We start from the raw sequence: 23,233 nt of genomic DNA on the forward strand, positions 1-23,233 counted from the left end.
ACAGGCTCACGCGTAATGGGATACAGGAAAGGAGGAACTGCAAGTTGGACGAAGAGGACCGCTCCAGAAGACAGGCAGCAAACCGTGACTCCATTGATGCAGTGGTGAGTATAACTTCCCTGACAGTCAACCCCCACCGACCCACGCACCTGAAATTGGCCGGTGTGTTTCAGTTCTGTATTCTTACTTTCTGGCTTCATACATGCCGAGTTATTAACTCGGCTCTCTGATAAGCTTTCCAAGCTATGCAGAAAGCTATGTTCAAACACTGATGTGGACAGTGGCACAACTGGAGACTGTGTCTGACTGACCACAGGCAGTTTTTCATTTTGGTTCCTGTTCTTCCTGATGCAGAGTGAGAGTGGCTCTGTGAAGAATAAGAAGGAAAAAGAACGGCTCCGGTGGAGAGGCAGCAAACCGTGACTACGTTGATGCAGTGGTGAGTACTTACAGAACTTAATGACCTGTACAGACTACACGATTTTTGTCATTCACGATTATCTTTTACGATTGACCATGTCAGAATACTGGTCACATTACAAGATAATCTATTGTAGCCATCCGTGTTAACATGGAAGTCGTAGGAGATTCCGCAAAAATTCTGACATGCTAGACTTTGAGACATTCCACAATGTAATGACCCAAGACAAAAAATCGTTGGTTGTTGAATAGATCACATTACAAGCGTCATTCCCGACTTAACATTCGGACATATCAATTTGGAAATTTGTCGGCCACAACACAATTGTTGCAAAATCGGGCAGAAATCGTGTAGTCTGTTACAGGCCATTACTTGCTGTCAAGCTGTATCAAGACCACAAATCTCAGCATGTTATGTAGGTCTTTTTTGGTTGTTTCAGTTTTTCTTTTTTTTCTCTCTCTCAAATGAGGAACTATTAACTCAGCTCTCTGATAAGCTTTCTAAGCTATGCAGACGACTATGTTCGAACACTGATGTGGAGCAACTTGAGTCAACACAAGTTATACAAAGACTGACTTGAGCATATATTTAAAACCTTACTTGGTGACTGTGGTTCCTCAGCCTGTAGCTCAAGTAAACTCACTCAACAAAGGGAACGTCGGTACATGATTAACCTTTCCATGGTTCTAACAGACTGTTTTTGTCTTTGTCTTCCTTCCCTCTACAGGATGCGTTGATGACGACTGAAGAAAGCTGTGTATGACCTTAAAACTGGCCTAGTAACCCATTGGTTGTTTCAGTAGAAATGTGAGTTAATGTCTCCTGTTTCTGGGTGGTGGGTTTTAAAAGGAAAAAGAAAAAACATAAATCATTTCAGTTTCACAAATGAGGAGTCATTCAAAGCTCTCTGATTAGCTTCCAAAGCTATGTAGTAGACAACGTTTGAAAGCTGATGTGGCACAAGAGTGGTATAGAACTGTAGATTGTTTCCAACCACAGGCTGATTTTCATGTTGGCTTCTCCTGTTCTTCTTGATGCAGAGAATGAGTATTTGAAAGAAAGAAAGGAAAATGACTGCAAGAATGACTGAAACGGCTCCAGTAGAGTGGACGACGACCGTGACGACATTGATGCACCAGTGGTGAGTAGAACTTCACTGCCAAACTGTTTCAAGACCACAAATCCCAACTAAACACCTCATGTAGGCCTGTGATGTGTGTAGCTCTTTTTTTTCACAAATGAGGAACTATTAACTCAGCTCTCTGACAAGCTTTCTAAGCTATGCAGACAACTATGTTCGAACACTGATGTGGAGCGACAGAGACCGAGAACTGTAGGCTACTTTGTGGCACGGGCCGTTTTTCATTTTGGCTCCTGTTCTTTCAGGTGCAGAGAATGATGGGTGGGTCTACGAAGAAAAAGGACAAAGAACGGCTCCGTTTGAGGGGCAGCAGACCGTGATGACGTTGATGCACCTGATGTAGTGGTGAGTAGAACTTAACTTACTGTTTCAAGACCACATCACCTCGTGTAGGCCTGCGTTTTGGTTGTGTTTCAGTTATCCTTTGTTTTTGGCTTCACAAATGAGGACTCAACTCAGCTCTCTGACAAGCTTTCTAAGCTATGCAGACGACTAGTTCGAACAACTGATGAGGAGCTACTGTTGTATAGAACTTTTTTTTGTTTGTTTGTTTCAAGTATTGGCAGCATAGTTACTTTAGGTTGAGCCTCATGTGAACATGCTCTTACGTCTTAGGTGTCCAAGAAGTACGTCTGGCAAAGGAGATCCACTCCAAGGCCGAGCCCTTCAAGAACGGCTCCGTTGGAGAGGCAGCAAACCGTGACTACATTGATGCACCTGATGCAGTGGTGAGTAGAGCTTTACTTACTGTTTCAAGACCACATCACCTCATGTAGGCCTGTGTTTTGGTTGTTTCAGTTATCCTTTTTTTGTTTTTGGCTTCACAAATGAGGACTCAACTCAGCTCTCTGAAAAGCTTTCTAAGCTATGCAGACGACTAGTTCGAACAACTGATATGGAGCTACTGTTGTATAGAACTTTTTTTTTGTTTGTTTTAAGTATTGGCAGCATAGTTACTTAGGTTGTGCCTCATGTGAACATGCTCTTACGTCTTAGGTGTCCAAGAAGTACGTCTCCCAAGAAGCTGGCAAAGGAGATCCACTCCAAGGCCGAGCCCTTCAAGAACGGCTCCGTTGGAGAGGCAGCAGACCGTGACTACATCGATGCACCTGATGTTGTGGTGAGTAGAGCTTTACTTACTGTTTCAAGACCACATCACCTCATGTAGACCTGTGTTTTGGTTGTGTTTCAGTTATTTCTTTTTTTGTTTTTGGCTTCACAAATGAGGACTCAACTCAGCTCTCTGAAAAGCTTTCTAAGCTATGCAGACGACTAGTTCGAACAACTGATATGGAGCTACTGTTGTGTAGAATTTTTTTTTTGTTTTTTTTTGTTTTAAGTATTGGCAGCATAGTTACTTTAGGTTGTGCCTCATGTGAACATGCTCTTACGTCTTAGGTGTCCAAGAAGTACGTCTGGCAAAGGAGATCCACTCCAAGGCCGAGCCCTTCAAGAACGGTTCCGTTTGAGAGGCAGCAGACCGTGACTACATTGATGCACCTGATGTAGTGGTGAGTAGAACTTTACTTACTGTCTTTACTTACTAATTCAAAACCACAAATCTCAGCACCTCATGTAGGCCTGTGTTTTGGTTGCGTTTCAGTTATTCTTTTTTTGTTTTTGGCTTCACAAATGAGGACTCAACTCAGCTCTCTGAAAAGCTTTCTAAGCTATGCAGACGACTAGTTCGAACAACTGATGTGAATCAACAGACATACCGTAGAACTGTGGACCATTTTTGAGCACAGGCTGTTTTTCATGTTGGCTCCTGTTCTTCCTGATGCAGAGAATGAGTGGGTCTACGAAGAAAGAGAAGGCCAAAGAAAACGGCTCCGTTTGAGAGGAAGCAGACTGTGACTATTGATACACCTGATGTAGTGGTGAGTAGAACTTAACTTACTGTTTCAAGACCACATCACCTCATGTAGGCCTGTGTTTTGGTTGTTTCAGTTATCCTTTTTTTGTTTTTGGCTTCACAAATGAGGACTCAACTCAGCTCTCTGAAAAGCTTTCTAAGCTATGCAGACGACTAGTTCGAACAACTGATATGGAGCTACTGTTGTGTAGAACTTTTTTTGTTTGTTTGTAAGTATTGGCAGCATTGTTACTTTAGGTTGTGTCTCATGTGAACATGCTCTTACGTCTTAGGTGTCCAAGAAGTACGTCTGGCAAAGGAGATCCACTCCAAGGCTGAGCCCTTCAAGAACGGTTCCGTTTGAGAGGCAGCAGACCGTGACTACCATGATGCACCTGATGTATTTGTGAGGAACTTAACTTACTGTTTCAAGACCACATCACCTCATGTAGACCTGTGTTTTGGTTGTGTTTCAGTTATTTCTTTTTTGGCTTCACAAATGAGGACTCAACTCAGCTCTCTGAAAAGCTTTCTAAGCTATGCAGACGACTAGTTCGAACAACTGATATGGAGCTACTGTTGTATAGAACTTTTTTGTTTTGTGTTAAGTATTGGCAGCATAGTTACTTTAGGTTGTGCCTCATGTGAACATGCTCTTGCGTCTTAGGTGTCCAAGAAGTACGTCTGGCAAAGGAGATCGACTCCAAGGCCGAGCCCTTCAAGTGGCTGAAGGAGGCTGAGGGAGAACACTAAATGCACTTTTTTTGTTGCACTCGTGTCTTGCTATTAAAAAAAATAAATTGACATTAAATGTGACATGTCTCTTAATGGTTCTTTTGTGGGTGAATTTATCGATCCTTGACGTGATCGCTGTGTAAGCCGCACATTTGAGCTTGGTTGGAACATCAGTAATATTTCAGTGAATGTGTTTACGCTCATGTGGGTCTGGAGCGTAGTGAAATGTAGGCCACAAAGACCAATTATAGTAGATGACGACAGGCTCACACATAATGGCTACAGTGTGCCTCGTCTGGTGCACTCGCCGTGTAAATCTGCTGAATAAATAGGACACCGGCCAAAAAGGTAATTGATGGAAAAACAACCGAAGTGGTTGTTTACGGCTTAGGGGTGTACACAGATGATTGAATGCCAGTACAACACAGGTTTTTGCCATTCTAGCTGAACGATTGCGTCCCTATTTGGTTATACGCATGCAAGTTGTAAAATCGAAATTATGGAAAGATCGGATAAACGGAAACTGACTTGCTTTATACTATCAATTTGTGGATGTGATTAGTATTCTTTTTCCATATGCCTTTGTGCAAAGAGATGGACCATAGCTAGACGTGTACTGCTTTCCTGTGCAGTAGTTTTAGGCTCACACTCGCACATTAGTTTGCAGCCATGGTAGGATATGACTCATTTGTCCTTGGTTAAAAACCCTCTGGACACCCTTCATAACTGACGATACATTGAAACTTAATTTGTGTAAATTCACCACAAATATAGTTTTTATGTATAACATTTGATGTTTTGCCTACAATCAGATAGGATAATGAAGAGTGAATGGGAGTGAGATGGGCTGGGAACAGGAAATGACCTCGGGTCTGATTCCAGCCACCTGCTAGCCTGGCTCTCACCAGACCCTTGTAGTTCCGCCATGCTCCACCAGAGGCGTTTCGTTGGCTTGAGGGCAATGCAAACTCCTTCCAGGGAGCAAAAAATAATGAACCAATCAGGAGCGCCAAAGGGGATTTGATAGATGTGACGTAGCGCAGAAGTTCAAACAACAATAGACCTCTGAAGTTCGCCTACAAAAAAGCCACCATCTTTGCCCAAATAAGGAGATCCGGTATCTTGAGATTTTTTCTATGGGAAAATAACATGGGGATTTTCAATTATCGCACCTGTTAAACTCTCACGGGGATGATGGCATTGGAAATGCAGACGTTTTTCACTACACAGTTTTGTCCACTGCCGTCTATTGGATACTGTGATCTTCGGTAGGTGAAGACGGCACACTTTGATCTTTGCTACCCCAGAGCTAACTTACCATGCAACTTGCCATAGGCAGTTAGCTTCAATTAACTCCCGGATCTCCTTATATGGGCAAAGATGGCAGCTTTGGATCCTTTTTGTAGGCGAACTTCAGAGGTCTATGGCGGCACGTAGCGAGTTTTGTGCTGACTTTGATTCTGCTATTTCAACTGTTTTGTCGAATCTATCGAGTATTCATTCTTTAAAAGATGAACAGAGAATGGTTTTGAAGCCATTTATTGGTGGCAAGGATGTTTTCACTCTTCTTCCGACCGGTTTTGGCAAGAGCTTGAAGTAGCCTAGCACGTCATTCAAGATAATGGACAAGTGGTTTATCAAATCACATGCAAGGGCCCCGCCTTCAGAAATACATCTGCTATCGAGAAGTCCCAGATCCGTGTGTGAAGCTCAGCGAACTACAAGGATCTGGCGAGAGTCAGGTTAGCCACCTGCACCACCACAGCAAATAACTATATAACAAGTGGATGTTGTCACTACTCCTTTTAATCAAAACCAACAATTTGAACATGTAACACTTAAGATTTGTTAAAATCGTAAGTAAAAACAAAAGCACATCGTAGTAGCCACTGAAACGATTGAGGAAATGTCACCATTACTCTGGTAATCCAGTTAATTTTCTTCACTAAACAATAGTTAAGCCACAGAACATAAACAGTTTCTTTTCTCGTAAGGCCCGCATAGACCTGGAAGGCAATGCCTACATCGAAGAACACATGAAATACAATACTTCTTAAAAGTTCTTTACCTGGAGAAGGTAGATCACAGTGTTGTTAACGTCCCATGAATGACCATATTTGCACAAGATGCCATGCTCAAAAGTAACCTTAATGATCTGACATTGAATTGGAGAAAAACTTCTACTTTTGTGGTGCAATATTTTTAGCTGTTTATCAGACATCTATACCCCCACCCTCCTCTCAAAGTTTGGCATTAGGAAATTCCCTTTTAAAAGCACTAAATAAATTGTGCAAAACATGTTTATCAATAAAGCCACCTATCCTCTAGTATATTACTCTTTTAAATAGGCTATATTTTTTTCCTTAATTTTAGCTTGCTCTTAATAAAGAGCGCAACATACAAGAAGCTTTTTCAACTACCAACCTTAGTAGTTCAACCAAAATGAAAACATACAGACTCATCTCTACTTGCATTTCAAACACAACATAGAAAACTTTTAAAAGTAATTGCACTTAACCTTAATACAATTATGAATTAAGATGGGAGAAAAAGAAGTACACCACACATAATCTTCTATTAATTCTTGCAGACCTATTAAAAATGCAAACAAAGCAATACATATAATAAAAAAAAAACAACACTGGCAGCTAGACTTAATCTAGTACTGAACAAAGAAAACCTTCTCTTAAAATTCATTGTCAGCTGCATTAGACACTTGTGTGTTATTAGTCTCATTCTGCTTTGTGACCTATTATGGAGTCCGCCCCAAGGGACATGGTGAGATTTTTTTTTTTTCAGGTGAACATTTTGGGGGTGGGGGTAGGGGACTATGCTAATGTTCCCTCGCAATATGTTCAGCATTCCCTTGCAATAAGATGTGTTTCCCCTGGCATTAGGTTTGCATTCCCTAGCAAAATATTTGACACAAATAGTTTTACATTGGTTCTTAAGAGACAATGCAAAACTATTGCGAGGAAATACAAAGGCATTGTGGTATTGGAACACAAAATTAGTTCCAAAGAAATGGTGACTTTTAAAAATATATATATATATTTTAAAAAAATCCCACCATAACCCTTACTGTACGTACACACCGCCGCCGACTTGAGCTTCCAAGAAGCTCTGGACGCCCTGCCAAGGACGCATGGGGCGCCGACGGATTTGCCGCTTCTTGCAGCTGAGAGAAGCCGGCTTCCATTGACAATGAATGACCTCCTGTACCTTTGGAAGCTCAAGTCGGCGACGGTGTGTACGTACAGTTAAGAGGGGTCTATTACCTGTGTCCAGGGTTGGTCTGACTATCAATGCAGTGCCTGAGAGCAGTAACTCCCATTCAACAGTGGGAGAACACTTAGCTGCCAAATCCAGTTCGAACCCAACAGCGTTTAGCAACTAAATTCACTAAATCTAGCTAAAGAATACTTTGATGGGAATAAATCATGAAGCGGTTAGTCCGCAGCCAGATGGCTAGCCTTTATAGTCATTCATAGCACAGCTCGAGTGGGAAGAATTAGGTGACTGCTACTTTAATGTTTACCACCTCTTTGGTTGCTCATGTGATTTAGTGACCATGACAAGGACAAACCATCAGTGAAAACTTGTATTACAGGATTAGAGTCACAGCAGGATCTCTGAACACCTGAGGACGTTGTTCAATGCTTAAAGGTGCACTAACTATCTGTTGGCGAAAAAAAAGGTAAAAATGTCTCTAGACTTACAATGATAGTGTAATACTGAAAGCAGGATTAAGAGTTTTTGATAATATTAGAGTGCATTTCAATTTTCTTACACCTGTTTCAGTCTTGTTCAATGGACTTCGCATTCGCGCTCGCATTTCAGAAGCCTCCAAATAAAAAAAATAAAATAAAAATAATAATAAAAAAACCCTCAAAGAATCAGGATGCAAAACAGATGCCATAATGATGATTCTGTAATAACTCCGTATTGTAGGTCTAGAAGCATTTCATTTTTTTTTTTCACAACAAAAAAATGACTTATAGCACCTCTAATGCCTAAAGTGTTACACATAAAGGAGACGACAGCTTGCTCTGGGGATCTCTACGTGCTGTTCCCTTGCTCGAAAAAAACATGTTATTATAAATAAGTGTAATAAGTACAAAGTTGCTACAGACGTGTCTTAGAGCCGCAGTTCTTCGTAGAGCAAGGGTTGCGAAATCTCCCGATTGCCGAGCGGGAGCGTAGGCACCTGTTTCAGCGTCACCTGCTTCAAGAAGATGAAGAGGAAGATCACCACCAGGGTAGTGCCCAGAAGGAGGCCCACAACCCAGGCGTATGACGGCTCCCTGGGCTTAGACGGAGCCAGGGGCCTGGGCGTTTGAGCGGGAGCAGGAGTGTGGGCAGCAGTGGGAGTGTGAACAGAAGTGGGAGCTTGAGTCGGATCAGGAACGAGAGCAGGAGCCACTGGAGGCACCTCTTTGAGGAGATCCAGGACGTTGGCCAGGGAGCCATTGTTGGGCATCGGGGGCACGCCCAGGATGTGGCACATCAGGGGGTAAAGGTCGACAGAGTGCATGGTATCCATCACGTAGTTGCCTCGGAAAGCAGGTCCACGTGCAACGAACACAGGGTGCATGCTCGGCAGTGTGTTGTTGTAACCATGGTTCCCCACTAAGCACAAAAAACAAACACGCGCACAACACATTAAAGGTAGAGTCAGTGATTCTGGTGAAATGTTGACATTTGATTTCAACCGTTTTCAACACCTCCTAAAATAGCATGTTGATTGGCTAAAATAGAGCATAGCTTTATCTGAGCCAGTATTTACCATTTGCAAGAAAGTGTAAAAACTTGTTTGATTGTTTGTTTGTTTTGAACACATACACAAAGCGGACAACTAGAGGACTGGGAGGTAGCCTGAAGCAGGTGTTATGGTCGTTATTGTTCGACTAGTCAGTTTAAGATAGTTAGGAGTTTACGAGTTGCAGCACAAGGAATGCCTGTTTTCATGACGTTTGAGTAGTCAGTTGGGGAAGCAGTAGTAGTAGAACAAAGTTACCAGAGAGAGCTGCAGCGGGTGAATTTGTTATTCAACTTGATGTGTGACTGAAGAATATAAATTCTCAGACTGAAGACTGAAAATAATATATCCGATACTTACACATCATTTTTTTAGTCTTGTTCTGCACAATTGTCCATCCTTCCCGGGCCTCCAGGAGAATAGGCATTATCCGGTCATTGTGTCTGTAATGGTAGTGGTCGGGAATGTCTTCCCTCTTGTAAACATCCAAGTTTGGATTGGCATTCAGGAGTGAGGTGTAGACCTCATCAAAACAACCTGAGAGAGTAAAGTAATACATGAATGTACTTCCACAGACATCATTAGACATACCATCATCCATTACTTCCAAGTTACAACATCGACACAAACTGTTCTACAGTTCACACAAAATGGGCAGACAACGAAGTTGTTAGATTTAGGAGAGATATTATAACAGGCATCAATGCAATTATTCTTCATGTAATTACCAAGGGGATGTCTATACCCATGTATTTCTGACGGCCATCTTGAAGAAATCTTATCTAAATGTAGGAATAAACGCTTTGTACGTTAAGCAAAATTTAACCAAATCTCAGCCGCTATTTAGGAGAGATATTATAACAGGCATCAATGCATTTAATCTTCATGTAATTACCAAGGGGATGTCTATACCCATGTATTTCTGAAGGCCATCTTGAAGAAATCTTATCTAAATGTAGGTATAAACGCTTTGTACGTTAAGCAAAATTTAACCAAATTTCAGCCGCTCTCAATTCTCTTGAAAATGGAGCTAAAAGTAGATACACATAAAAAGTGAGAGATTCTTAGAAGCACGTCTTGACATTCAGTGACGCCTGGAAGAAAATGTTGCTGCTTCCAGTCTTTCAAAAGGCTGACTGTCACAGCTTTGAAATGCTGAGCACATCTCTAACACCAGCATCTTCAAGAGAATCCAGTGGGGAAGTTTTCATGTGACGAGTGCAGTGTAAGTCGAGGGACTGTGTAATGCCAGGCTATACCTCCTCGACTCAGAAGGCACTTAAGGGCCTCTGGTACTCTCTGCCACCTCTGAGCACAGCGCTGTGCTGTGCCGTGACTGTTGCAGGTTGCCTTGGGCAATGCGACTCACCTTCCTTGGGTATAATGCCAACCACCGGGCTCTTGTCGACCCATGTATACTTGTCGCGACCGATGTAGCTGTCCAACTCAATGATCTTCACCGACGACAGCTGGGTCATGCCGTGGTCGCTAGTCACGATCAGGTTGACGTTGTCGTACAGCCCGGCCCACTTCAGCTGATCGCGCAGGTAGCCCAGCTTGTCGTCGATGTCTGCGATCACCACGTCCAGCAGTGGGCTTTCGGGCCCCAGGTTGTGTCCGCTCTCGTCGGGCTCTTCCCAGTAGAGCACGCCGAAGTCGATGGGGTCGGGGGCCGTGAACCAGCTGAGCAGCTGGCCCACGCGACTCTGGAAGGGCACGGAGGCGTTGTACGGCAAGTAGTGCGTCGGGTAGGCCCCGCGGATCTCCACGTCCGAGCCGGGCCACATGGCCGCCCCGCTTCGCCCGCCGGCCCGCTGATTGGTCACCCACAGCGGCACAGCCTCCTCCCACCAGCGCGACTCGTAGGCGCTCTGGCCGTCCATGGAGAAGGAGCGGTTGAGGTGCGGGTCGAACATCTCGTTGGCGACGATGCCGTGGCTCTCGGCGTGAAGGCCCGTCACCAGCGTGTAGTGGTTGGGCAGCGTCTTGGTGATGTAGGAGTTCACCACCCTGTCCACCCGGACGCCCTCCCGCATCACGGCGTCAAAGTTGGGCGTGGGCACGCGGTGGATGTAGTCCCAGCGGAAGCCGTCGAACGAGACCAGCAGGAGCTTGCCACGCTCCTCTTGCCTGGAGATAGGGGGCAGGCTCAGGACTAGAAGGCAGCCAAGCACGCTCCAACTTCTTAACAGGAGGGTCAACATGATGCTCGACGGTGGGGCACCTTCAAGAAAGCAAACAAAGATAGTCAACATCTTAAAAGAGAATTTTACAAAGAATATCAAGAATGGGAATCCTCCTAGAGTCTATTGACATAGAGTAAAGGGACTGTGCCACAATGTAAAAACAATACCTGACATTTTTGTGTGGCACAACATATTTGAGATTTTACTCATTGCATCTTTAAATAAATGGTGAAGAAAAAAAACTAATATTTTTTAGGTTTAACCATCTCATTAAACAATTGCACATCATTATGGCGTGAGAAAACTTTGAAATGTCTAGTGCTAGCTACACAACTTACAAGTATGGCATTTAAAGCTATTCAGGAAAAGACCGTGAAGTAGGTCACAGCCTTCTCAGTTTTGCCTTTTCCGAACATACAGCAGCTACCCACTTCTCTAATATCAGAATCGCATAAGCTATGTACTAACCGTGTAATTGACCTCATAGAAGGTTAATAAATGTTGCACATATAGGATGTGCTGTTTAAATAGCATATGCACCGATAATGGCTCGTTAAACTACATTAATATCTAAAAATTTCATTATTCAAAATATCTGCGAAGCGGCAGCCTTGTATTCCTTTCATTAGCCTACTATGACAGAACGCTTGCAAAGGACTCACGCTCAGCAACACAATGTTGCCAATTACGCGAGCAAACTGTATCCTTTCTTGCTATTCAATTTTGTTGTAACAAAGCAGCGATGATTATGTAATTAAAATTGGTTCCATGAAAAGATGACATCATTGCCTATTTGCGAGGCTCCCATTTTTGATCTAGCCTACAATTAGACCGCAAAGCCTCGTAGGTTTAATCCATGGCCAATCCACATAGCTAACAAAAACTAAAGGCGACAGGAAAAGACGAGTGTAAACTGTAATTTGAAAAATATTTTGGACCAGCCGCCTTAATTGACCCCTCGGGCAATAAGCAGCGTTCTGAAAACCCTAATATAGCATAACATCGTAGTTGCAGATTAGCTACACAATTTCTCTTTCAGACTGAAAACATAGAATTCTTTGGCATGGCCCATTTCCGAATATTTGCATAATGCAAACACATGATCCTGAAAATTAGGACAGATTAACACCCTTACCTTACAGAAGCTCGTCTGGGGAAAATAAACACCAAACTGTCAGAGGCAATAGCAGCAGTAGCCTATAAGTCCCTCCCTCAAAACGGTATCTCAGTAGAAGATCGGGCAACTTTTATTTAGCCCACTGTAAACGTTATTTTTCACATATCTGCAAACAGGTAAAGAAAGCACTCGAAACAACTCGAACGCAAAATGCGCTAGATGACTGCTGACAAAAGCGTAGGCGATAAATTATGGCTTATGGGCTAGTGGGCTACAGATAATGCGCCAGTGGTGCACTTGACTCGATGACGTAATACTCTAGGCTATTTTATTGATAGCCTATCTTGCAGTAAAGCAAACTATATAAGGCTAGGCTATAAGCCTGTTGCCTATCTCATCCAAACACAGTAAGGCAAGACCGAAACTTGAATGTCATTCAATATCTATGCATTTAAGTAGTCTGAATTATGAAGGCATACATGTAATTAAGCGTTTGCAACCATTATGCATCACCAGTATGCACCACCGGTTTACATCACAAAAACCTAGAGTCTGGAGTTGAGAAATGCATTAACTTATAGATGTATCACCCTGAAAACATAAGTGAACAAAATTTACAAAATGAAGAGTTAAATTATTTGCACAAAACGCAATTCTTTGAACGCATGAGAAGGCTATTTTTACACCAGAAGAGGGCAGGCGAGTATCATTAGTAGGCTATGCTCTGTACCAAATATGGATGAGGTGTAAAGGACTATGCACTGCAAAATGTTGGCTATATAATCCAACTCTCAATGCCTAAAAGCGAAAGGTAAATGATGTGCCGCATAGAACATAGGCCTAGTATAGGCTATACCGCGTATGATGAAAGGTAGGCAATGGATATAGGCTAGGCTACTTGAATAGAGGGGCCAGACTAAGGCATACTTGTCATTAGGCTATACATTTGAGCAGGCAAAAAAGTAGTTTGATCAAGAAGAGAATAGTCCCCAATAGTCTGCTATTTAATATTAATGTGTAATTTGTAATTTGTGTAGAAGCATAAGATAAGCCACACATTTAACTGTGCACGGCATTTGATGACGTAGCCTATAGTGGCCGAATTCCAGAGCAACTTCGTTCTTTTTGGCAATGCTCAGAGTAAGACTTTCTATGAGAGAGATAGCGCACATAGGATAGCTGCTTAGTGTGCCGTAAACGCTGCAGCGCTTACAGGACACCAAGATCACACTACTCGGGCGCACGTTTGCGCATGGGAAGGACGCGCGCAGTTTTCACGAAGATTCGTAAACTGTCTCCAGGCAACCAAAACCTGACGAAACTCATGTCGCCCCTCCTCTAATGATGATAGGGCCATGCAGAGTCTACGTGATGTAGACCTGTGATGAAGTAAGAGACCTTATTGAAATGCGTCGCTCTGGTCACATCAACTTTTGGGAGCGCAAAGTACCTAACATTTTGTTGACTGTGTGTGTGCATCAAGGTTGTGCCAGGTGAGCGATTTCATTTTTCAGTTCTAAGGGGTTCATAGATACACTTGTTTTCTGCATATAAACTTCTGGTTAACACGAGGATAACAACGCAAGGCTATTCTTTCGTTTAGCTCATTATAAGCTACCTATGTAATAGAATAGATTCATTAATTCTCCAAGTAGGCTTAATGTTGTCTTCTCGCGTTTCTTGTTTTTAGGGATAGACCATGTTTAGATATCCTTAGCATTAAAGCGTGCTAGAGTAGCCTATCTTTGGGAATTCTTTACAACCACATTTAAGGCTACTGGAAAACTAGGCTACAAGGTTATTCCTTAAGGACAGCGCCGCTGCGGGACCCTGCAAAGCTACTTATTTATCGATTTCACCCAACTGTGACGGCGGAGCTTGTGTGTAAGCAGTTTCTCTGATGGTCCCTGTCGGAGAAGCCGGTTGTTGTTGTGCATTAAACAAACGTTTGCTATGTTGGATAAAAGTGGATCAGACTTAAAATCTGTTTTAAATAATACATAGGCCTTCTACAGAGAATAAGGCTACTAACAACAACAACAACAACAACACAGGTTAATAGTGTTATGCAGTTATTTTCCATAATGGGGCTTTCTTAATGTTTGGTGAAATGGAAGAGGAGACATGATGGCAAGACCAGGGGATAAGCTTAAAGTAATAATGGTGTGGTACCCCTACAGTTGGCTCATTTGGGAGAGGGAGAAAAACAATCCTAACAACAGGCTTTACTCTTGAATGTACAGATGGCAGAGTCAGGCTCTCTGCAGATGACAAGCAGCATCCTTAGATTCTGTTAATAACAGTAAACTTTTTAATCATAGGCCTTATTAAGCATCAAGCATGCTTACATCAAGAAAACAACACAGACAGTCCCATTTGGCTGCTTCCCTGATTTGTCCTTTGAACATAATTCATATGAATCATGCCAGCATAAGTTGGCTCTGTTGGTGGAGACGAGGATGAGAGAGAGTGAGATCAGTTGCCAGATCACATTTTGATGTTTCTGCTGTACCCACAGCGGGTACTTAATAAGTGCAGCCTACCCTGGGCACGGGGCAGACGTTGGCAGGCAATGTAGTCGTTAAGGTTGTAACCGCTGAATGTCTGGACATGGAATCATAGGAGCAGGCCAGTGGCATCACTTTTCCTGCCCAATTGTAAATCCATGTGTGTGCCGATGTGAGATTCTGGTCTTCGGATACTGTTACACATACAGTCGGGTCCTGGCGTTTCTTACTTGTGTCCTGTTGCGTTTGGCTGTGGCGTAGAAGCCATTTTATGCACTTTGCTGTGTTTGTTAGAAACAGAATATTCCTCATGACCTTGTAAAAACCCTTCTGAATCACTGGCCATACTGGCTTCTACGCTGATTTATCTTTTATGTCATATTCGGAGCCGCAGTCCTTTATTCATTGCAGAAGTTCTCTGACAGTAATAGCCCGACCATCAGCTAAAAGTGTGACTGTATGGGGCATTAACTGGATTAACTGCCCAGCCTTGATGTGTGGCATTAGGTGGAACTGCCCTGTGCATTTCACAGTGCAGTATAGGGTTTCATTTTAGAAGCAGTCTGTGTCCTCTTGTAAACTAAGGAACCAAAATCTCCTTACGAGTGTCTGGTTGCTATACCTCTCCTTCTTTCACCCCGAGTGGTTCAGCAGTGTTTTTTACCCAAAGGAGAGTAATAGTCGAGAGTTTCTATAAAAGTTGATAAGCTCACTGATCTAAGGCATTGGCCTCAGTGCATTAGTGCTTAGCTCTTTCCATCCGTAACTTGTTTATTGATTAAGGTATAAAAATCACCAGGATTGATTACTCAGGATTTTCCCACAGCTCTGCAGACTTATCACAGGGAGTCTTAATTTATTTATTTCTGCTTGCTTTATGTGTGTAGGTATGGATGGACTGTTTACAAAAGCCCACCATCTGTTGTGATTGCTTTTCAATCACGCCACTTGGGTGGAGGTGGGTAACGTTTCACCCCAGGACGTGAAAAAAAAACACCACCGCAAGTCTCAACGTGATTGGCTGAGGGAGCGGACTTGGTTCCTCGTCATGGCGATAGCACCTCTCAGGAGGTTAGAACAACGTGCCAGGGCAGGGGAGTGTTCCGTGCCTTTGATAGCCGCTCAACTTAAGAACGCGATGGAACAGGAAACATTTCATTGCCGCCGCTTTCATCACCTGACATGTGAAGATGACACATAGGTGAGGAAGGCAAAGCCTAGTTAAAAGGTGCAGCCTAGACATGACATACGAAAGTACTGAAAGAGGACATGTTACTGACAAATGCGGAATCAAATAGAGGATACTGATAGTAGTTTGAGAGGGAGATCATCTGAGTTTATTTGTTCATGAATTGGTCAAATTCTCCATTCCCTGCAGAGCCAGCACTGTCCCCATACGATTCAGTCATGACAGACCAAAAGAAAGTGCCGAGTCATTTGCTGTGTTCTGTTGCCATGGCAACTACCACATAGGGATCCGGTCCATGACATGATAGGGTAGGATGGGGGAAACATTTCACTCAAGCAGTCAGCGTTCAAAGATTTCCCCTCGCCTGTGTGCGTTTGTTATTAGCCTATCTCCTGAAGAGAATACAGCTCATTAACCTAACTCTCTCTGTTTTTATGTCTTCCTCTTCAGGTTCAACTCAGGTTGACCTATTCACAAACGGACATCCTTTGATTCTGTAAAAAAAAAAGGCACACACGCTCACACTGTGATCAAGAGGAGGAAGAGGAACAAAACGTGACCTGACCTCACCTTGAAGAAACGAAACAAGACGTAACTGTGACCTCGCCTTGTTTTGAACGGCCTGATTCTAATGGTTATACTGTAGAGGGATGAGAGCAGATTGTGAATACCTGCTCTTGCATGTAAGCTAGGCATCAGACTGGTGGCAAGATGAGACTCGCCTGACTGGCGTTCCCCGATCTGCGACTGAACACTCCTGTTGTTCTATTCTAGCCTCTTCTTCTCTCTTCTCCTCTGACGAAAAAGCCATGGACCCGGAGCCACCGCCGATGCCGGCGATCGAAGTGGAGGACGTGGACGGGCCGAACTGCCTGGACGACTTGGACAACTCCTCCTCGGACGACCACCTGCGGACGCTGAAGGCCCTGACGCAGAAGCTGAGGCTGGAGACGCGTCGGCCGTCTTACCAGGAGTGGAGGGACCAGGTGGAGGCCCACCAGAGCGCCAACAGAGGGGTCGCCGGGGTCGCGGACGGGGGGGCAAAGACACGCCCGGGGCAGAGCACCACCAGTAGCAGCAGCAGTGGGGTTTCCTCAGAGGACGGCCAGGGGGGAAGTGCTGCTCCGAGTGAGCACATCTCAGGAGACGCCGTCCCAGCCTCGGGGAACCTGAAGGGCTTTGGGAATATTGACGAGGCGCTTGATTGGTTGCGGAAGGAACTGGTAAGAGAATCCCGAATCACCTTGCTTTTGTTCCTGCTTTCTCCCCCCCCTTCCTTCCTGTACCCCCCCCCCCCCCCCTACCCCCCCCCCACACACTTTCATTCCCTCTAACAGGCTTCTGCGTTAGGCCCCCCCTTTTTGAGATGGGCTCAGCTGAAAGTCTACGATTAGGAGAGGGGTTTTTCCTTTCCATGCATCTGCTCTAGGGGATTCCGATTCTGGGAAGAGCCTCGTGACCATGTCCATTGATAATGGTGCTACAGAAATGAACAAAAAGTGCATTTTATGATTAGGCCAGATAGCTCAGGTGACATGTACAGAGACTAATACTCTCATATACTCTCATACTTTGTCAACTTACAGTATAGGTAGTTTCTCACAGACTCTATTGTCTGATTGATAATGTTCAGTACTCAATTAGTTAAGTCTAATACGATTTATTCTGAGAATTCCATTTGTATGGTATAAACAATAATCTGTCAACATGAGCTTTATGACGGTGATGCCTGCATATTGTTTGTTTGCTAAAAACAGGAAGTGCAGTTCCATAAATTAAGGGTATGAATCGGCTTTAAAGAACAACTGCACTATTTAAAAAAAAGAAAAGAAAAAGTTCACATTTTCTAAATAGCTCAAATATTCCAAGTAAATGCACTGAGAAGAATTTGGAGCAGAGGTGACCATTCTCAAGGAGCTTAAAAGGCCAGAGTGTGTCAGTCAGGTGAAAATACAAACCTGAATATGCCTAGCAGCTAGCCTTTCATTATCATGCACGTGTCCTTTGAGGAGACATACTGTACAACTTTTTACATTGTTTTACTTTGATGTTAAGATCAGAACCCTTTTAGTGTCTTTTTTCTTTTAAAGCGTGAATCTCTTTCTTAGGACATACATGGTGTACATGGTGTCTCATGTCAGTAAATAAGTACAAAAACAGGTACTTTATTAAGTAAATGATGACATTACTTCCTGGAAACTAAATGAGGTTTGTTATGGAGACTTTGATGTCCGACCTCCCCTCCCCTCCTGGGTAGAATTTCCCCACCTCCCACTGGCTCCCAGAAGGCCCCGGGAGCTGATCTGCCACCAGTTAGCTAATTACTAATTAACGACGGCGCCAACGTCCGCACTTCCAGTCCCACATTATGGTGCTGCGCGGGCATTCAAGTTAAAGTGGGTGGAAGCGATCGCAGGGGCAGAACGCAAGTGGTGACCAGGTCCTGCCTTCTCAACCCCCGCCCCCCCCAACCACCACCACCACCACCACCATCTCCCTCTATCATCACCCCCACCCCACTGATTTTCCAAGAGGGTCTGACGTTTTTTCTGTCGCCGCCTTTTTTTGTTTGGTTTAATTGTGTGAAAAGTGGCACATACGCATGCATGGACTGCTAAGGCCAGGCACGCAAAGAGGCGCCTCTTGCCTGGGAGAGAATAAGGGGCAGTGACCCCCACCCCCCTCCCTGAGGCCTTCCCAGTGTGTGTCCACAAACATTTGTACAAAGAAATGAAGACATGGGAAGAATGGGGGCTTGGTGTTAGCAGTGAAAGGGAAAGGAAAGGATCGTGTTGCCTTTGTGTCCTCCTCTATCCAGGAATGGTGTATGTGTGTGTGTGTGTGTGTGTGTGTGTCTGTCTGTCTGTGTCTGTTGGGCTGTGTTTCTCTTGTTAAAAATTAACTAGCATTTTTCCATTACAATAGCAGTATCCTGGACACATTTTTAAAGGTAGAACCATTTCTCCTAACAGACAGCTGCGCCTGTGAGTCAATGGGAAAGTCTGAAAAGCATTTGCGTGTGAAGAGTCTTAGGTCTATCATCATGACAGCAGACCTCCCAGAAGTCGCAGTTGTGAAAAAATAGCAATTCAATTATTTTAATATGACTGAATGTAGTCATTTGACATTTCAAACTGTTTAATTTCTTTCATCCATTGGGTGCTGGAGCTTGACATGGCCAAACTGTTTGAAATGTTTTGCTGTCATTGTATCGGACACCTGTTCAGCACTTCCTGCTCTCTGATTGGTTCCTTCCTCTCTCGCTCCGCCCCCCCTCCAGAAGGACATGCGTGTGCAGGACCAGCAGCTGGCGCGGCAGCTCATGCGTCTCCGCGGCGACATCAACAAGCTGAAGATCGAGCAGACGTGCCACCTGCACCGCCGCATGCTCAACGACGCCACCTACGGGCTGGAGGAGCGCGACGAGCTGTCCGACCTGCTGTGCGACAGCCCCGTCACGCCGGGCTTCGGCCTCTCCGCACCGCTGCGCCTCATCGGCGTCACCAAGATGAACATCAACTCGCGCCGCTTTTCGCTCTGCTAGCAGCAGGCTAACGCGCAGGGGACGGGGATGGGGACGGGGACGGGGGGTCACCGGCCTACTTCAGAGGGCTCCTCAACACCACAAAAACAACAACAACAACAACAACAATAACAACAAAACTGCATTTATAAAGCAGCCAAAATGGTTAACAGTGAGGGTCGAAACTCACTAACCACCACCATTGTGTAGCACCAATCTCAACACAACACTCTTCACACACAATCTTCTATCACTGACAATTCCTCCATCTGTTCCGGGTCCAAGCACACCTTGTTTGAAGACTTTGTAGTCTACAATCTTCTGTCGATACCTGGCGCAAGAACATTTGGTTTGAAGAGTGTTCACATTCTTATGTCTATAACAGGTTGAGGTGTTTTCAACTGGCATATCTTGCCATTCTTCCCTTCTCTGCTTAGCTTATTGTTCTCATCAGTGGCAATCCAAGTTAGCTAAACACATGATTTAGCTCATGGACCATTTTTATTGCACTGCTTTCAACCAAGGGTGCTTGTAGAAAGCGTAGCTGGAGTTGGTATGGTTGGATTGAAAAGGTGAATTGGACAGAGACAGGACAGCATTCACACACAGAAAAGCCTCAGATCTCCTCCTTATTTGCATTCAAGACAATAAGAATTGAATCGGAATTGCACGTGCCTCTTCAAATCCTCCTGCTTCAGATCTGCAGGCGAGAAGTCCATTCTGCTGTACACGTAGGTCATTTAGACCCTCCTCTGGGTATACTGTGCCTCCCCACTCCCAAAGTAGAAGCTGACGGTAGGAGACCGACCAGGACCTGATCAGCGAGCGATCCACTGGATCACTGTGATCAAGGATCCAATCGATCAAATGGACGCTGAAATGGACTGAGCCGGGCACTGTGTTCCTTGCCCTCTTTGCAGAGTGCTATACTGGCACACTCACACACAGTACTGTAGATAGGCACCCTCCCACTTCCCGCTCTTTCTCTCTGTTTCTCTCTCTCTCTCTCTCTCTCTGTGTCTAGATAGTACAAACTTGTGGGTAGGGGCTCTTCATGGATGATTGCTTCATTAGCAGTGGCCCCTTGTGTAAAGCCCAGTTTGTGTAGCTTGTTTGCCCCTCACGGGTCTGCCTTTGACTTTCTGCTGACTAAAGCCTTAATGGTACGTAGAGAGAACCTCTCCATTGGAGGCACACTTTTTAAATGCACATTCAAAAAGGATGAAATGCACATGTCTTATTTTGTGTGTCTACAGTGACTTTCATGAATATAAAGTAACTTTATTTTTGTTTATTTCTACGCTCTATCCTCTGCTATTCTGTACAACAATAATATTAAAAACACTTCTTAAGAAATGTCCTGTCAGTCACATTTGCACAAAAAAGTCGGCAATATGGTACCATGTAAAGACTTATCAACAAGACAATACTGTTTACATACTCGGTGAAACCGCAATCATTCAGCGCATGTTGTACAGCAATACAGCAATTCTCCAATGCTTACAGAGGTGTAGTGTCCTTAAGTGGCACTCTGCAGACAGTACGTAGCTATTAATTCAAAACATTTTTTCACCAGTGCCAGACTTAAGAATGGACAGACCTCCCTGACTGCATTCTAAAGTGCTGTCATGTGTCCTCCGCTTATACCACAAACATGCTTCTATGTGAGAATTTCCCTCTGATGGAAAAAGTCTACAGTGGCATGCACGAAGGTTTTTACCAACAAGAGAATATTGTTATACTGTACGCATAGTGCTTCATGCACTGTGATACAATATTCAATCTCAGTCAACCCACAATAATACAATGAGTCTCGTGCAACAGGTGTTTGCAGTTTGGAGGTGAAGTACCACCACCAACAGCTGTCTGCAGAGTGGATTAACTAAATGCATTTTTTCATTAGTGTTGAGACTGACGAGGAGACGGACCCTCAGGCTGTCTTCTGAAGTTAATGCGTCCGTGTTTTCAACATGTGCCACAAACACGCAAACGCATACAACTGCCACATGCAATAAACGCCATCAACAATACAAGAGTGTGTGTACAGGCATCCGCTGATTGCCATACTCAGTCAACCCACAGTAATCTAATGCATCTTGCAGAGCTGCTCGTGGTTTGTCGGCACAGCTCCCTTCATCCGCAGGCAGTAGCTGTTGATTAAATGCATTTTTCATACGTGTATGTGTAGCGGTTAAGCAGGGAGAGACCTTCCTGTCTGTGTTCTGAAGTTAAGCTGTCAGGTGCCAATATTGATGTAATATATTTTACACACACACACACACACACGCACGCACACACACACGCACGCACGCACGCACACACATGCACGCACACACACACAGTGCAAAGACCCTGTATTGAACTATCTGCCCCTTGAACAAGGCTTGGCTCTGTAGATTTAGATGGATGCTGCAAATGACATGAGTCATTGTATATGAGGGAGACCTCTCATCTCACTGTAAAAGCACACACACAAACACACACACACTGCACACTTGGCTGGTCAGAATGAAATAACTTCCAATTAACCACCCAGGCGACATTGCTTCGATTTGCACCGAAACATTTTTGCTTAATTCCAGAACAATATGAAAACCGGATTTCCTGGCTTGTCTACACAAACACCATCTTGTAAAGTTTGAGCTTTAGCATGTCCTACAACACAACGGATAACGTTGCAGACTGCAGAGACAAATCCGGGGTAACATAGCCTTTCTTTTGTATTCAACTAACAACCATGAGGTAGATTATGTCCAGGAGAATAGCCAGAAGGGTGTGCTTTATCTTAGTATCAATAGTTCTTAGCAGCTTTGAGCAAGGTAATATTTCACACCCAGGTAATGACACACCTTAGCATGAAACACTTGGGAATCAGATGACTCAAGTGATCTATGGCGCACACCCACTTCCTCTACAAGTCATGCGATCTGTCATCTTGGTTACCAAAATTTGTCAGAGTGTAACATTTTCTTTATTCCCCTTCTTCCAAAGTGTGGGCTGGATATTCTCAAAACAATTAGAACTGTGCTCCCCCGCCCCCCCCCATCATTCCCAACTGCCGTTAGAAGCTCCTTTATCTTTTGTGAGCAGAGCAGGAAAGAGACTCTTGAATTTTCTTTCTTTCCTTCTTCCTTCTTCCCTTACAATGGAGAGGGCAGCTTAAGAATGAATGCCTTTGCTGAGGTCTGCATTTTCATGCTTGAGTTACAGCTTGCTGCAGTTATTAGCTGGCTGCACCTCTGCTTGGTGAGGTAATGTAAGGTGAGGGAAGCTGTGCAGTTGTTCTTGGCTTTGTCCAGAAGTCAAGCGTGCACGCTGGGTAGTACCTTCTTCCCAGTAGCGTATTAGTTAGCTTGCTCCCCAGTATGCGTCCCTACCTACATTTGGACAGCACTAACTAGTTGGCGTCACCTGACTCGGGGAGGGGGGTGTGTTGACGATTTGCATGACGTGTGGAGCTTGACCTGCGCTGCGCAATGGATTATGGGATACCTGAGGGCAAAAAAGATGCATCGATGCACGCTTGGAAATCACGCCAAACGAAGTACCCAACTAGTGAGAGCGCTTGACTTTCGGACAGTCTATTCTGACGTAACTTCTGGAAAATGCACACTGCCCAGCGTGCACGCTTGACTTCTGGACATAGCCAATATCACACTCTCTCTGGGCTCTTCTCATTCGACTTTTTATCTATCATCCCTTCCTTCCTTCCTTCCTCGGTCCTCTGGCTCGTTCCCACTGATCTAAAGAACACTGGATAGACCATCTATCTATCTATCTATCTATCTATCTATCTATCA

At 44.2% G+C, this 23,233-nt stretch overlaps 2 protein-coding genes and 1 long non-coding RNA gene across 6 annotated transcripts; 2 read left to right on the top strand and 1 right to left on the bottom strand.

Moving 5' to 3' along the window:
* The first annotated feature begins 455 nt into the window (after positions 1 to 455).
* Positions 456 to 4,233, top strand: LOC134097293 (uncharacterized). Its single transcript, XR_009940901.1, has 9 exons — positions 456 to 1,228; positions 1,462 to 1,562; positions 1,808 to 1,907; positions 2,178 to 2,290; positions 2,559 to 2,682; positions 2,961 to 3,073; positions 3,349 to 3,442; positions 3,711 to 3,823; positions 4,085 to 4,233. It is a non-coding gene; the product is annotated as an uncharacterized LOC134097293 (long non-coding RNA).
* Positions 4,234 to 5,940: 1,707 nt separating this feature from the next.
* On the bottom strand, positions 5,941 to 12,489 carry enpp5 (ectonucleotide pyrophosphatase/phosphodiesterase 5). Its single transcript, XM_062550450.1, has 4 exons — positions 12,233 to 12,489; positions 10,281 to 11,135; positions 9,272 to 9,448; positions 5,941 to 8,781 (listed from the first exon to the last, which is right to left on the bottom strand). The coding sequence occupies exons 2-4, from the start codon at positions 11,113 to 11,115 to the stop codon at positions 8,291 to 8,293; spliced, it is 1,503 nt and encodes a 500-aa protein (XP_062406434.1). The 5' UTR covers positions 11,116 to 11,135; positions 12,233 to 12,489; the 3' UTR covers positions 5,941 to 8,290.
* A 1,004-nt stretch (positions 12,490 to 13,493) lies between these two features.
* Positions 13,494 to 20,789, top strand: fam167ab (family with sequence similarity 167 member Ab). 4 transcript variants are annotated; one of them, XM_062550454.1, is made up of 4 exons: positions 13,494 to 13,707; positions 16,361 to 16,593; positions 16,685 to 17,133; positions 19,191 to 20,789. In XM_062550454.1, the coding sequence occupies exons 3-4, from the start codon at positions 16,720 to 16,722 to the stop codon at positions 19,452 to 19,454; spliced, it is 678 nt and encodes a 225-aa protein (XP_062406438.1). In that variant the 5' UTR covers positions 13,494 to 13,707; positions 16,361 to 16,593; positions 16,685 to 16,719; the 3' UTR covers positions 19,455 to 20,789. The 4 variants fall into 4 exon arrangements, with proteins under 4 accessions (XP_062406438.1, XP_062406437.1, XP_062406435.1 ...); XM_062550453.1 differs by having other exon boundaries at positions 16,361 to 16,501; XM_062550451.1 differs by having other exon boundaries at positions 13,495 to 13,707; positions 16,361 to 17,133.
* Positions 20,790 to 23,233: the final 2,444 nt, after the last annotated feature.

This window comes from Sardina pilchardus, chromosome 12 (assembly GCF_963854185.1).
Source record: "Sardina pilchardus chromosome 12, fSarPil1.1, whole genome shotgun sequence".
NCBI classification, from domain to species: Eukaryota; Metazoa; Chordata; class Actinopteri; order Clupeiformes; family Clupeidae; genus Sardina; species Sardina pilchardus.